This window comes from Stegodyphus dumicola, chromosome 3 (assembly GCF_044657685.1).
Source record: "Stegodyphus dumicola isolate Sdum_Otavi_A_Nest chromosome 3, ASM4465768v1".
Lineage (NCBI taxonomy): Eukaryota > Metazoa > Arthropoda > Arachnida > Araneae > Eresidae > Stegodyphus > Stegodyphus dumicola.
The window spans coordinates 28,446,101-28,462,609 of record NC_140770.1 but is presented as its reverse complement, the minus strand read 5'-3'; the positions used below and the strand labels follow the sequence as shown (position 1 = coordinate 28,462,609).

Genomic DNA, 16,509 nt, shown 5'->3' with positions numbered 1-16,509 from the left:
TATTGAAACTTTGAATTATAATAAACTTTGAATTATATATAAACTTTGAATTATAAATAAAAATTATTTTGCTTTTTTCATGCGATTGGATGCAATTACCTCTCAATTAATGTAGTAGATGAACAAGTTGTCAAGAGATGGCGCTACTTTTAAGAGTTAAAAAGATTTCATCTGAAGGACGAAAGGGACGTGAATCAGGTGTTCTTGGATGAGCCGGAAGGTGATTTCTGCTAAAAGAAAAGTAAGTAGCATCCGTTAGTGTAATATGCCCCTTCTATTTTCTTTTATTTTTATATGCGTTATCTTTTTTCCGTGTACTTTTAAACGGGGTAAAAAATTCACATATTCTACATGATTGTTTTTTATTTCATAATTTGCAATTTTTATTTTCTGCAAGAGATAATTTGTTTCTGTTTAATTTTTCTTTGCTGTTTGAGATTTGCGTTAAATTTTAAATAATAATTTTTGGCAACTATTAAAAAATTAGATTAAACAAATATTTTGTGCAGCAAAGCCTTGTTGTATAATAAGTTTTATAATTTTGCAAAATTTATGATAATTTATTTTTAAAAATTATAAACAATGTGAGTTATTAAAAGTGCTATTATTCAAAAATTTTATTTACTTCAAAAATATGCAATTTTATGTTATGTATTCTGAGATAGTTAGAATTGAAATTTAATGTAAATTTGCTTTTTTCATTGGTTACAAAATTATAAAATATTCTCTCTCTTCTTTTATTTTTAGTATTTAATATGGTGAATGCATTACTAGGATTTTAAGAAAAAAGTAATGTATTTTCTGCTAAGTTTCCTGATTTAACAGGAAATTATAATACATATTAATTTCTTCCTCTTCTTTTATCCCCCCCCTTTTTTTTTTTTTTTTTAATAAACTGAAACAAGTCTATTTTTAACATTATGTTAAGCATTTTAAAATAAGAATAAAGTAAAATTATGAAGATGGGTACATCAAGCTCAGAAATCAATTGATAGAAAATAAAAATATTGCTATTTGAAACATATTAGAGGTAGACAAATAAAATTGTTATATCCGATAATGTGAATTGAATTTAAATGGTGTTAATGAAATAAGCCATAAATAAGAAGGGATATTTAAAAACTATGTATATATTGCTATATTTAATGGGAGGGGCATATAAATTAAAATAATGTAAAAAAAATAGGAAATTGAAAGCTTCTCTTAAATGTCAAAAATATTTACTTTTAACGTTTAATGCTATTAATATATATATATATTTGTTATTGATAGACATATGTTTCATTGTTTTCTATGCATAGATATCTGTGTTAAATATCTTTTGAAATTTATTCAAGTATTGCATTTGAAGCCAGTGATAAGCAAAGATGAAATTTTATTTAATTTTAAGCAATTGTTTTTTTATTTTAAGCTTTATTTAATTTTTAGATATTTGTTGTATGCTTCAGTGATATTTGTTGTATGCTTCAGTGTTAAATTTAAAATTAAGAAAAATTATTTTAAATCCTGCTATCTTCATTACTGTGCTATTCATAAATATAACATCTATGATATTGTGACATATTTTATTTCCATATAGAATCATGAAAACCTATCTAAAGTTGTTCTGTCTTCATATCTTTATCATTCACAAGTGCCAAATGTGAAATTGAGTTGATAAATTGTTAATGTTGCAAAATCTAGAAATAAGTCAGTTAGAGATAACTAGCATATATACATATATTCATGCATTCTTAACTTATTTTGAAGATGTTAAATTTAAAGTTAATTTTTGAAAGATTATGAACTTCAGTTCCTGCTTTGATTGAATGTCGAAGGTCACATAAGAACTTGTGCTTTTATCAGTTAAATCAGTTTTAAATTTCTGAAAACAGCATCAGTTAAAAAAATAAAAGCATCTGTTGGTTTTAAAAATTTTCATTTTAATCTTTTATAAAACTACTTATTACCAATTTTGTTGTCCAAAAACAGATCCAAAAATGGTTTTAGTTTTTGCAAGAGGGGAGGGGGAATAAGGCAAAAGAAATATAATTTGGTACATTTTTTTAAAATGGATTAATTGCAGACAGTGATGATTACTTATGAAAGAATATACATGTTTAGGATAGCTTTGCAAAATGTTTTGATTGCCTACAGAGTACTGAACTATAGAAATAATTCTTAGGATAAAGTTTGAAAACATCCCCAGTCAAAACCACGGTAAACTTTGACATTTGACTCGTTAGACAGGAACGGAAATAATAGATATAGATACCTAATAAGTATTAATGAAGGTAACGTGTTAGTAGATTATCTTCTTTTATTTCCACTACTGAATCTTACTATTATCAACACCACCACTTCTAACTAAGTCTTCTGATCACTTTCCTGTTTTTCCAATATTTTGGCCAGTAATAGTACAGTGTGCTTATACTGTTTCTATTTCATTCGAGTGCATTTATCATATTTTTCTTTCTAGTGTTATTTTAATTATATAGTATTATTTGATGTGATTTTTAGGATTTTCATAAAGACTCAAACATTTTTCTATTTAAATTATTGTTTTGCAAAACAGGAGAAACTTATACATCTGTGTATATGGTCCTGTTATTAGTTAAATGGCAGTTTAACAAATAGAAAAATACAGGGTAGTCTTCTAGTGAACAATTTTCTTATACATTTTACTTTCTTATTCCAGTTATATAAAACATTTAAATGTTACTAATCTTAGCCACTAAGTGTATAAAGTAAAGATATGTTAGGATATGCCAAAAAATTTTATGAATGGAGTTACGTTTTTAAGTATTCTTATGGATGGAAATGGCTTAATCAAATGAGTTGTCTTAAATCCATACTTGGGAAAAGCATACATAATTTTTAAGAAAAAAAAAAAAAAAAGTGAAAATTTTAGCTGGACACTTTTCTGAGGATATTCTTTTATATAGCAAATATGTGATTCAAATACTAATGTCAAAAATTCCAGTATTTGCTATATATCTTGGAAGTAATATATTTGAATGAGATTCATTGCAGTGGTTGATAGTACTACTTGATAATACTTTTCCATTCTTAAAAAAGAACTTTAATTATCTATATTCATTGGAGAAAAGTATCAAATTGAGCAATTAACATTTTATATATGTGAGAGACATTATATTTAAATCTAAGGATGTAAATTTAATGTTAGGTAAATAAAAATATATTATAAATCTTTTTTGCATCTTAAATATGCAGTAAATACAATGCAATAAATAAAATGGATAATTTAAAATTCGACAATTATAAAAATACATTTAAGTTCTTATTTAACATGTAGAACTTAGTGAATAACCCAACTGAAAATTTATTTTAATTTTAAAATATTAAATAATTTGATTGCATGTCAGTTTTTAAATTTCTTTTTCATTATATTGTTTCTTTTAGTGTCTCAAATGGATTGCATGCGAAACTTAATTTCAGCTTTTGTTCTTGAAGACTCGTGCACGTACGCTTTTATTAGTTTTGAAGCTATTGTTCAAAAATAAAAATTGCTGCTAATTTTCAGGTTTGTCGTTAAAAAAAGTTGCTATTCTTTAATTATAGTAGTTTCTATTTTGTAACTAATTATTTTAATTTTTTGGCCATTCAAATTTTTTTTAATATTTAGTTGATTCTATTTGATAGGTCTGTTATTTGCCTTCCATTGCTTCATTAATTATGATATAATCACCATATAAGCATTTCTGTTTGTTTTTCTGCATGTGTTTGGGGACTTATTTTTAACAATGGAAAATTTACCTGAGTAAGTCTTATTTTAATAGACTTTTTATATCTATGTAATAAATGTGATAATATACATATTTAAAGGAAAAAATTCATAAAAAAATTATATGAAATTATATTATTAAAATTTAATTCTTTTTTTTTTTTTTCCTTTCTTTCCTTCTCTTTTTTTTTTTTTTTCCTACATATTTTATGTAAAAGTATTTCTATATAAATACCATTCTGAAGGAGCTTGAAAATCAAAATCTTTCATATCTTTATTGTCCTTCAGAAAGACATCACAAGAGAAAAGCATAAAACTGAGTAGTGAAATTTTTAAGACTTGAGTTATTTTCATTTTCTAATGTACAATATTGAAGCATAGTTTTGAAATAAAAAAATATCACCTTTTTGCTTACATTTATTCAGGACGATTATTTAAAATACTTAAATATGCTAAAATTTATTTTCCTGAATTAAATATGGTGAAAACCATGTAACTGTTTTATTTTTTTATAAATTAAGTTATTTTTTTTCTGCCTAATTTGATAATATTATTAAATTCATAAAACTAAATAGTTCTTTTAAATTTTAGTATAAGAATCCTTATCAGGAATAGCAGACATTAAATTATGAAAAATTTTATTCCAACATAAAACGCAAAAATTTTTTTTGTATAGGAAAATTCATTATTTTACATCCTTACATAATATAACAAAAATGTTTTAATCATTATCAATTTAAAAAAATAGCAGAGTATTTTAAAAATTTATTTAATTAAGCAAGTACAGTATTTCATATAATCTTACAGGGAAAACGGACATTTTATTTTCATTAGGTATTGCTGAAACCTTGAATATTTGAGCACAAAATTTAATGTGTGGAAAAGAAACTCCTCTGACTGATGATGATATCATCATCATTATAAACATAATTCTATTAAGTTTTTAATTGTTCAAAAAAATTAGAAATCTTTGCTTTTTGTTTAGTAGTTTAAATTTTTAAATAGCATTCAAATTGGATAGAATATTTGAAGTTATTCAAAAATTGGATATGAATTTTGGACTTTGAAAACATGCAAGAGCAAACTTTTAGAGCATTTGCTAATATTAATTTACTAGATAGGCTTTGCACGGAATGTTTTTATGTGGACAATGATATGCAAAAGGAAACTAATTAATAAAATGATAATAAAATGCACTAACAAAGAATATTGACAATCTTATTAAATGCATTACACACTGAACTAACAAAGAGTAACAACACATTAAATTAACAAAGTTTTACTAGTTGAAATGAATTAAACTAGACGTTGCTGTTTATTGGAATTGCTTAGCATTGAACCTTTGAGTAAAAGGAATAAACTTGATTCTTTTTCTAGGATTCTCTAGGAAGGAGTAGAGGGTATTTAATAGTATCTCATGTATGGGAACCTTTATAGAAAATAGGCTTTTGAAATCAATATTTTCCCCTTTTCCATAAGTGAAAATAATAAGAGAATAGTAGTATAAATAAAATATAATATAATCTGAAGGCTTTCAGATTTTTTTCATTTACAGACACATGCATGTTTTGAGAACATTTGGGCTAATGTCACTTTGGACTAAAAATATTTAAAAACAGCATGTCTTTAGATTCTCTGACAGGCATTCTCACGTGCTAGAGATGTGCTAAAAATGTCTCGTTGCATACAGTGTTGCCACTGTTGGCTTTGAAATTGTTGAGTTTAATCAAAAATTCGTTAACGTTTTACAAAATAGGAAATAGACAATAAAACAAATTCAGAATACCAAATTTGGGCTCTCAGGTACCCATGTTCAGGTGGAGGATTATGTTATTCAAAATTTGACTCTAGATACCATTGCTTTTCATAACGTGAGAAATATGCATACATTCATGCAAATTCTTCATTATTTAGTTTCTTTCAATATAATACAGGGCGATAGTATTTGATGGCAGCAATTTGAAAAGTGATACATTGCTGATCGGATGGTGGTATAATGTCAGTGGTTTAAGCCAATCTTAATTGCTGGGAACCAGACCTTCCTACATTGCAAAAACTAGTTTAGGAGTTTTGGCATAAAGTTCGAAGTTTTCAGCTTTATGCGGACTTGGTATAAGGGTCAATGAATCAGAACAAACACATGAAACTAATTGAGTGGGAAAACAGCGCAGAGAAGCTGTAGACACATCCACGTATGCACAAATTTAACTTCTCTAATTCACTATGACCTTGGACCCTGTCTCGCAGGTATGAACGGAACTCCCACATTTTATGCCTCATGACTATACCTCTGTGAGATTTATACCACTGTATGAACGAAGCCTAATAGCTGTTATAAAGTAAATACCCCTTTGGGCTGGCAGGAACAAGAAAGGAACTCATAACAAGGAAGTGTCTTTTTTTTAATAGTGATTGGAGAAATAGAATAAATTCTTTGGTAAGCAATTGAGATATTTGGGGATATGATAAACAGAATGAATATCCAGGTGATAGCATAATCCTATATAATCTATTTCTTTTTGTAGAAATTTTATTCTCACAGATCTGGCTTGTGAGTATTTAAATGTGATTATTTTAAACTGTAGATGATTTCAAAATGCATGGCTTATTGTGAAACATTTTTTATACCTAAAAATGTTTAGTATTTTTTAGCAATGATTTATCATAAAAAATATGCATTGCAGTAATTTAGAGTCAACTGTGTCTCAAATTTCCATCATGACTGAACCTGTAAGTCGGGAAGGCATGTCTGTGATACCTGGAGGCCAGAAAGGACGTGTTATAGGTGTTTTTACAAGTGGAGGAGATTCTCAGGGTAAGTTTATTATGTGAAATTTTTTTTTTTATAATCAGTTGTACACAAAGTTAGGCAAAAACAGACCTCAGACCAGTGTTATTTTTATTTAAAAAAATATCAGTTTTGAAGATCTGAAACAAAAAATTCTTCTTAAACATAAAATATATTCGTGCTGTGAACAAGTAAGAAAATTGCTTAAGCACATGAAGTTAAGAGAATAAGTTATTTTGAAAAACTGAATTGATATGATTAATAAAATTTAGTAGATATGATTAATAAAATCTCTAGCCAGCTACTATACTTCATGGTAATGATGATGATAACCACAATTTTAAAGTTTTTTTCGGTTATCACAAAAGGGGAAATTTTCTAATTAATGGAATTTGAGAAGAAATGTGGAGATATGATAATAAACAATGATATGTATATAACAGACATTTTTCAGTGATGGCAGTGTCCCAATCATGGATCAGCTAACTGATGGTAATCGGAAGTCTGTAGTATGGCTTTAAATCCAGAAAATTCTGCTACCAATATTGAAGAAACGGACAAAAAGGTTGCTGAGAATGAAAATATTTTGTATAACAGTTTAATTTGAATTACAGGACTTGAACAATGGAACTTTGCAAATGAACAAGAAATTATGTCTGTAAAATTTAACAGAAAGTATTAATACAAAAAATAAATCAGCCTGAAGAACTTATATTGATAGAAATGTTTAGTAAAAAAAAAAAAAAAATTGTGGGTTTTTTTAACTCATAAATGCTTCATTATTTCATACTTTTAATTTTGTAATTTCTGCATGTCATCTTACTAGATTTAGGCGAATGATAAAAAATCAAGAATTTTTCAAAATCTGGAATAGCCAAAGTGCCAACAGTTCTGGATGTTAGATAACTTAAAGAAATGTTTAATAAAAGAAACAAATATTAAATTTTTGAGGAGGATTCTGATTTTTTAAGCTCTTAACATATGCAAGTTATTTATCATTTCTATATGTCATCTTACTAAATTTAAATTGATGATCAAAAATCCAGAAATTTCCAAAATCTAGAATAGCTGAAGTCTCATTAATTCCAGATTTCACACAATTTACAATGATAGAATTGTTTAGTATAAGGAAAAAAATCAAGCTTTTTTTGTAAATTTTGGTTTTTTTAAGCTTATGAATGTTTTTTCATATTTTTAATTTTGCAATTTTTACATGTCATCTTACTAGATTTAAATTGATCGAAAATCCAGAAATTTCCAAAATCCAGAATAGCCTAAGTCCCAGTGATACTGGATTTCAGGCTTTGTACTATATATTGTTTGTAAAAAATCTACTTTTAAATTTGTTTTGTGATAGTGAAAAAAACTTAATTTTTATTGATTTTAATTATTGGTCCGATAAAGAATAAATTTTTTAAAATTGCAAAATTACACATGCAAGTACAATGATCAAGTTTTTGTCCTTGTTAGAGTGTGTGAAATATCAGTCTGTTATGCTCAAACTTAATCTCGTTAATTTGAAATCAAACAACTAATTCATATAAATATTTATTCTATATGTTAAAATTATATACTTAAAAAGTAAATAAAATTAGCTGGTATTGTGACTGCTTTACATATGCAAGTTATTAATTACTTTATCTTTTGTCATCCATTGTGTAATATATGGTTTACTTGAAATATCTTTAACCCTTAAACACAGAGGTGAGGTCTATATGACCGCGCCAATATTTTAGAACTACAAAACTGCTTATAAGTTATATAGTTATTATTCTTTTCAGTACTTTCAAGTTGACATAAAATATTTTCATTAAACTTTCATTAAACTGTATCTATTAGTTTTTTAAAAATAATTTTTAAAACTGGGCGCGATCATATAGACCTCACCTCTGCGTTTAACATTACTTTTTTCTGGCATGAGGGGGAGATGGCTTTCTTAATATTTGAGTGTCGAACTTGTACAAGAACTTAACTCTAGACGTTTGGCATATGCTGATACTATGAAAAAAAGTAAGAGAGAAATACCAGGTGAATTTTTCCAAATAAAATGAAAAGTGAAGGATCTTCCCTTTATGCATTCACAAATAGAATGACTCTCGTTTCATATGTGCCTCAAGAATTAAAAAGTGTTATTCTCATTTCTTCAATGCATCATTCAAAATCAGAAGACCTTGAAGCTGAGAAACCAGAAATAACATTTTACAGTGTGACTAAAGGAGGTGTAGATGCATTGGATGAAAAATGTTCTAAACATTCTACAAGCCGAAGAACAAGGCAATGGCCATATTCTTTCGGTTACTTAATATAAGTAGAATTAATACACATGTAATACATCAGTTGTTAAGAGACGGTGCCAAATTGAAAAAAAAACTCGACTTTTTGATGGAGTTGTCATCAGAATTAGTAAAACCACATATGGAGGCTTCAAAAGCCAACTGTGAACCACGAAATAAAAATGCACATTCACAGAGTGCTAGGAGTTTCCAGCAGAGTCTATTCCAGCTCAGATGTAACTGATACCCCTAAAAAGCATAAAACATGCTTTTTTCGTCCCCCCTAGACTGAGAAGAAAAACTTATGTTTCAGTTTCAAGAATCTGAATGAATGTGTCAAGAGAATTTACAAAAATTGTGTTGAAATTTCTTAAAATAATGTGCTGCAGTTTTTTTTAACCTTTTAACTGTCAAGTTATTTTTATGATTTAGGTGCATAAATTGTAAATTTTTTTTTATTCCAAAAATGAAATGTTTGCCTCAAAGTCAAAAAATCAAAAAAATGCTGCACACTTTTGAACTTTAACATCTATCCTTTGAAACCTTCAGTCAAATGCTGCCACCTGTTGAACTGAAGCTGAAATAAACTTCTCACGATATATATTCGGGTATAACAATACGATGCACTCAAAAAAAAAAATAGCCCGAGTAATATTCGGGCGTGACATTTTGGAATACCAGTGCTGTGCCCAAGATTATTTGGGGCATGACAGAAATTAAAAGGTTAATATTCTTTATATATTATATTTTTTGTATTATTTTATATAATCCAGATTCTGTAGATAGAAAAATTATTAAATAATTTAGTTTGTATGCATTTGCAAGTAAATAGTGTTTATTTTATTTATTTGATTAAATCTTGCGTGTGATATGCGATTTAAAAATTAATTTTTAATGCATTAATTTTAGAGTTTTAAAAAGAATTAATTACTTCAATATAACAAGCAAAGTGTATTGTGATGCTTTTATAAAAACGATAGTACATTATTTAAAAATTTTGTATTTTTAAAATGCATAAAATAGAGCGCAGTCTGAGAAACCCCTCTCTGTTTATGTAACAGAAAATGAACATCTGTACTTAAGGGTTAAGCTAAACTTCAGTCGAAATATATTTTTTCTACTATGAATTTTTTCTAGAAACATCAAACTTATTATTCAGCAATTATGTGTAGAAATGTATACATAAATATTAGTATTTCTTTGCATTCAAACACTTTTTTAATAGTGATAAGTATAATAATTCATATCTATAATAAAAATAATATTTTAAAGATATAAATATTTAGGTACTTCTTTATTATACCAGCCCCCAAGCTTGAATTGCTAATCAACCAATATATCTCATCACATGTTCTTGTACCTCGCTACACGCTACATCTCAGTTGATTAGTGATTAAATTTTGAAGGCCGTTATTATAGGGAAGTACTAATATTTCTTCTAAATTTGGCTTAAAGGGAAGTAGTCTTAACAAATTTCACTTTTTCTTGCAGGTATGAATGCAGCTGTCCGGGCTGTTGTGAGGATGGGTCTTTATCTAGGTTGCCGTGTGTTTTTTATAAAAGAAGGCTACCAAGGTATGGTTGATGGAGGTGATCATATAATAGAGGCAACATGGGCTAGTGTTTCAGGCATCATTCATAAAGTAAGAGTTGAATATATTATGTGATGTTTTTTTAAAGATTTATAGGTACTTCCTTCTTGTTCATTTACCAGAATTGGCAAACTTGTAATACCAGTAATAACTTATAATAACAATAAGAGTAAATTTTTAATACAGCAATGCATCATATAATATATAATATAAGATGTAATGTGTGCAGTTCTCTAGTGTTTTTTAAGAGAAAGCAAATTGCTGTATTGAATGAACAAACTGGTGTTTTACTTAAAACAACATCAGAGAATTGTGCAGATTCAGCATCATGCACAGGCTTGGCATTGTACACATTGAGCATTATGTGTATTATATGAATATAGTATTTTGTTTTTTAAAGATTGCTGTGATGTTTTCTAGTTTTCACCAAATTAATTTTAAATGTCACCAAATTTTCCCAAAGTGGTCACTTAAACAAGAAATGTTAAATTAAATTTATAATAATTTTTCAATATAATATTTTCTACAAAAAATGAACATATAGTTAGCTTTTAATTAACAGCAATAATATTGAGAGTCGTTTCTTTAATAGGCAAAAATGGTCGATGGGATTTTCTGTAAGTACCTTTTTTTCCTGGAAAAATAATATGCCATCTTCCTCACTTGGTAAATTAAAAGTTGTCAATTTCTTTAGCGTTTAAAATTAAAAAAGACTATTATAATAATATGTTGTTCATCAAATTTAGCAAATAGACATCAAAAGTTAAAGTGCCATTTTTTACATGAATGTTTAAACTGGAAAGACTACAGTTATAAAGTCCATAATCTGGACTCTTCGGGACTTCGGCGATTCTGGATTAGGGGTTTTTTCGAATTATAGATCAATTTAAATCTGGTAAGATGGCATGCAGAAATTATAGAATAAAAAATATGAAACCTTAATTTATGGAATAAAGAGCAATTATGATCTAAAGGGTATCAAAATTTACAAAAAAAAAAAAAAGCTTAATATTTATTTGCTTACCTTATTAAACATTTCTTTCAATGTAAGTTGTTTAAGTGTCTTCGTTTTTGTGCTAATACTTTCTCTTTAATTCTATAAACAGGCATAATTTCTTGTTCAATTACAAGTTCCACTGTTCAAGTCCTATAATTGCTGTGTCGAGAATACCGATTAACTTGTCAATCGAAATTTTTTCATTTTCTCTCCATCACTTGCATGGGTAAACACTTTACATGGGTAAACACTTTACACGCATGCGTAGTAGACACTCGGTTTAAACACGCATGCATAAATGCTTTATCTGCATTGTGGCTTTGAGGTCCGGATTATAGATCATTCCAGATAATGGAGTCCTGATTACAGACTTTGTACTGTACTATGATTTCATGCGATTTACATAATTTGTTGGTTTATGATGGGTGCCATTAAAATCAAGTAGTACCACACTGAAGTAGATATTATTAGATGCAGTTTTAATTGACTGCTGCATCGTCTTGAGGATATTTCTCCTAATTCTTGCACTGTTTTTCATACATATCCATGGGTGCAGGAAGGTGAACTTGCACTCCCCCAAACGAGTACAGCTTTTTTTATATATTATTTCAACTAAACCTTGTTTTCCCTTTGTGCCAGTCACAAAATAAATTTAGTTTTGAATGATTTTAACTGCCTATCGGAAATACTATTGCTACTGTAAAGGATATGATAAACTTTTTTCTCGAATCTGTTCTACAAACAAGATATATAGTAAATATTCCAAATTTATGTGACATATGCTGATCTCAGAAATGTAGAAGTATTAGTATATTTAAAAAGCATTTTATATACATAGTACAGGGACTGGAAAAGTTATCAAAAGAAGGGAATGCATTTATCAGGAAAACTCCTTTCTAATTACATTGTGCTGTGACGAAATCTGAATTTATCATGTACGTAGGACTAATAGCAAAATATTCAGCTCTCTTAAAACCTGTGGCAAATATTTTATAGTTCAAACATTTAAATATACTACAATATGTAAACTACATAAACAGAATTTTAATGCTTGTAAAAGAACATTGTAGAGTAGATGTTTTATGCCACGAAATTATGTCTTTCGCAAGTGCTATGGCTGAGGGCATTGGCACTGAATTGCAAGCATCGAGAATTGTAAAACTGTAAAAACATTTCTCAAATCCTCCAGCATCTACAACCGATGAATTCTGGAAAAGGTCTCTTAATACCCCTTATCTGGATTCCTTAATACTATCACTGGAAGAAAGATTCTCCAGCAATTGTTAATTATTGCTGGAGAATCTTCGTTATTACATTTTTGTTATTACAAGCATTTTCTTTGTTATTACATCCTGTGGCTATGCTAAAGAGGCACGTTTCAGATAACCTGCCTTTGGCGATTTTTCGGCCGCCATCTTGATCCTAGATGGCGGCCAAAATTGTTATCCATGTCCGAGGGAATTCAGAGAGGGAAAACAATTCTGAACTACCAAACATGCAACGAACAAGACAAAATTTAACTTACCCCAATTTATGCTGACATACTGATGATTATAATATTTTTTGCTGAGCACAAGTTTATGAGATATAAATTAAATTAATTGAATTGCATTCAATGTGATTAATTTAATGTAGATGATCAAAAGAAACTAAACATTAAAATTTTAATATTCTTGTTTTTTTCCATTATTTAATACTTCTTAATTGATCTAATGACTATAATATATGTAATATTTGCTTTAAAAAATACTTTAAGCCTGAAATCACTTTAGACTTAAGTTTCATTAAGTATAATTCTTATGTGTTAAGATCGAAATACAGAAAGTGCAAAAAATTAGATTTTTCTGCAAATCGCATATTTGAAAACAGGATTACAAAATACAGTTTCATACATTAAAGCTAAAAGAAATATGTCATAAAAACAATCAAGAACTGTACCCTTATATAAATAATAAAGAATAGAGCTTTTTTTTTTTTTTTCAACTGAAATTAACACCCGATGATGATTTGCGAAAATATGAACTAGTTATGATTTGCGATTTTCCAACTTCTATTTTGTCTTGCTGTAACGCTTCCTAAATCTATGTAAACAGAAAAAATCCCTTTTCGTCCTTCAGGAAAATTCTCTGAGTGGGTTGCAGGTTTGTAACGCTTGTCAGGGTTACCATAATCTGGCGCATACGAACTCTCCCTAGATGTCAACAAATTGCCAAGGGCCGGTTATCTGAAAACTGCAGCGAAAGATGTCAGTGAAAGAATTTACCAAAAAAGTCGAATGCTTTCATGATTTTTGTTTAATTTGAAAACTTTTGACAGTTAGATAGGGAACTCTGGTATAATTTCTGGAAAACAAAGAAACTAGAGATTAAAAACATGAAGGAGTTAACTACAGGGCTGTGGAGTCCTGGAATTTTAATCACTCCGACTCTACTCTGATTCCCTCATACATGCATATATATATAATGTTGTATGATCTTAAATTCATTTAGGAAATAAATTATTTAGGAAATAAATTATTATATATATATGTAAACATATACACATGGGTTACAGCTTATTTTTTTAATATAAAAGAAGTAATAGATGCTACAGAAAAATATTGATGGCATAACAAATTATTTATATTAACATTTATTATGAAATAGAAAAACTGGCATGAGTTATTTCTAAGAAGCAGTATAGCTTCGGCAAGTTCTTCTTTGTTGGAGGCCCATAGATCTGATTTGATAAACTTCAGAGCTGAGAACTTTCCACACTAACTTGAGCAGGAGGAAGAGCTGTTACTGTTTGGGCTACTTCTTGTAACTTTTCAGGATAGATTTTTATAAGTTCTAAAAGAGGTGTCTTGCAAGTGCAATCATATTTTTCTATTTCTTTAAAGGCCATGTAGAAATCTTGTTTGTATTTTTTCATTTTTATATCTAAAGGCTCTTGGTTCTTTATTTTCATTCACGTTGCCTTAGCCTTTTTAATATTATCCAAAAATATTTCTTAAAACCTAATTCATCACTAGAAGAGGATGATAGAGACTCAATTGCAATGTCTGCAGTTTGATTGTCCTGATTCGAATTCTCCATTTGTTCTGAGAATAATTTCCTAAAATGCAAAGAATCTTATTTTTAAGTAAATATAATCTTTATTCAGATATATATTAATTAATGATTGATGTAAAATGTACTTAAAGAATGGAATTTATGACCCAGAAACCCAACTAGAATTTTTAATCATTATTTTAACTTGTGAAATTAATAAAATTCTGTATTCTTTGACTGTGCTAAATATAAATTATTAAAATAGCTAAAGATAATAAATAAAACTAATTCACTTTTATAATAACAGTTTTTCCCCTTGTTATTTTTATAAAAGTTTTCAATTTTGCTAATATATATATATATATATATATATATATTTTTTTTTTTTTTTTTTTTTTTTGTAAAGTAATTTTTGTTGTAAGTTTATAAAGTAATTTCTTTAAAACATTTTATGTTTGAACTGGATTTGGAGGGGAAGAAGAAAAAAAAAAAATACTGAAAGGTTCTGTCATTTTATCATGGAAATTATTAATTTTAATTTGTGGTTAATTTTAGGGTGGTACTGTAATAGGGAGTGCCAGATGTCAAGATTTTAGGGGACGAGAAGGACGTCTAAAAGCTGCTCTAAATCTTGTCAAAAATGGTATCACTAATCTTGTGGTGATTGGTGGTGATGGCAGTTTAACCGGAGCTAATCAGTTTCGTCAAGATTGGTCGTCACTCTTGGATGAACTTGTAACCAAGGGTATGCTTTGTGAATTTTCTTCATTAACATTTTGCTGTGACCCAAATAAAAGGGTTTGATTCATATTATATCTCTTATTACTGAGTTATTCATTTAAGGAAGTATACTTTAGCCTTAATCTGAAATCTAAAGTATTCTTAAAATATTATCTAATATTTTTAGTTTGAAACTTTTGAAAAAGCTAGAATTTTTATAATATTTAGTGCTATTTGTTTCATGCATCATATTTAGCAATTTTTATCCATTATCCTTATTTTGTAGTCATCTCTAGGCATTTTTGAAAATGTTCAATTTAAATTCCTGTATAATTGTGCAAAATTTGCAAATTCAGGATCAAATGCTCTTTCTGTGAAGAGATGCTGAATACCAAATGTTTCATCCTGGGATTACTTCACGGTGTTAGAATAGCCAATTGTGTGTTTCTCATGGTTTTCCTAATATGTAATATAAATAATGAAGTTTCTTTATGAAAACCTCTATGAAAATCATTTCTTCCAAGACAAATAACTTTAAAGTAATTAGCCCCAGAGATGGGATTAGTCTGGATTCTGAATTTGTTGCTTAAAGGGATGTTGCCACCAAATGGCATCACCATGTATTATTTTTAAAGAAATAATATAGCAAACATAAAAAAATGGCAATACAAATAAAAGGATGTAGCCACTAAATGTTACTGCTATATATTATCATTAAAGAAATAATACACTGAATATAAAAAAACCTATGGCAACACAAATAATACACAGCAAATGTTATCGCTGTGTATTATTTTTAAAGAAATAAGTGTAGTGAATAAAAATGATATATACGGCAGGACAAATAAAAGGATATATTTACCAAATGTTATTGCCATGTATTATTTTTAAAGAAATAATACAGTAAATTAAAAAAAAAATGTGTTGCAGCACTTAATACTCAACTAGAAATTCTAAAGATATGCTATTTTTAAATATTTGTGATATTTTGTTGAATTTTATGTGGCATAAGTTTAACACCTTGCCTGTGGAACATATTTGAGAAAAATGGGCAAAAAATGGAAATGTTTTTCCCTTTAATTTTGTTTGTTATTATAATTAAAATGTTAGAAATAGTTATTTTTTTAAAAAAGAACATTTTAAATGAAATAACTACTATATTCAAGATTTTCACATATATGGGAAATGTTAATAGATTGCAGTAATTTTTGCTCAAATTACAGCAAAATAAATCAAATGACATAATCTTCAAGATAAATATAATTAAATAATACAGCAATATTATTATTTATATCAACTGTCATGAATTCCAAATCCCCCATATTCTCTTTGAATTTAAGAAATCTTTCATAGTATATACGAAAACATGGCATAGTACACAAG

At 27.9% G+C, this 16,509-nt stretch overlaps 1 protein-coding gene across 6 annotated transcripts in view; it reads left to right on the top strand.

The window, feature by feature from the left end:
* The first annotated feature begins 90 nt into the window (after window positions 1–90).
* LOC118196110 (ATP-dependent 6-phosphofructokinase-like) overlaps window positions 91–16,509 on the top strand; it is a 62,961-nt gene continuing 46,542 nt past the window's right edge. Inside the window, exons 1-6 of one of the 6 annotated variants that reach the window (XM_035367509.2) lie at window positions 167–241; window positions 3,403–3,523; window positions 3,643–3,760; window positions 6,409–6,539; window positions 10,277–10,428; window positions 14,962–15,151. In XM_035367509.2, coding sequence (XP_035223400.1) covers window positions 3,744–3,760; window positions 6,409–6,539; window positions 10,277–10,428; window positions 14,962–15,151 — 490 coding nt within the window. In that variant the 5' untranslated portion in view covers window positions 167–241; window positions 3,403–3,523; window positions 3,643–3,743. Of the gene's footprint in view, window positions 242–310; window positions 330–766; window positions 790–3,402; window positions 3,524–3,642; window positions 3,761–6,408; window positions 6,540–10,276; window positions 10,429–14,961; window positions 15,152–16,509 lie in introns of those variants that run through there. The other 5 variants (XM_035367510.2, XM_035367512.2, XM_035367511.2 and 2 more) reach the window with 5 other exon arrangements.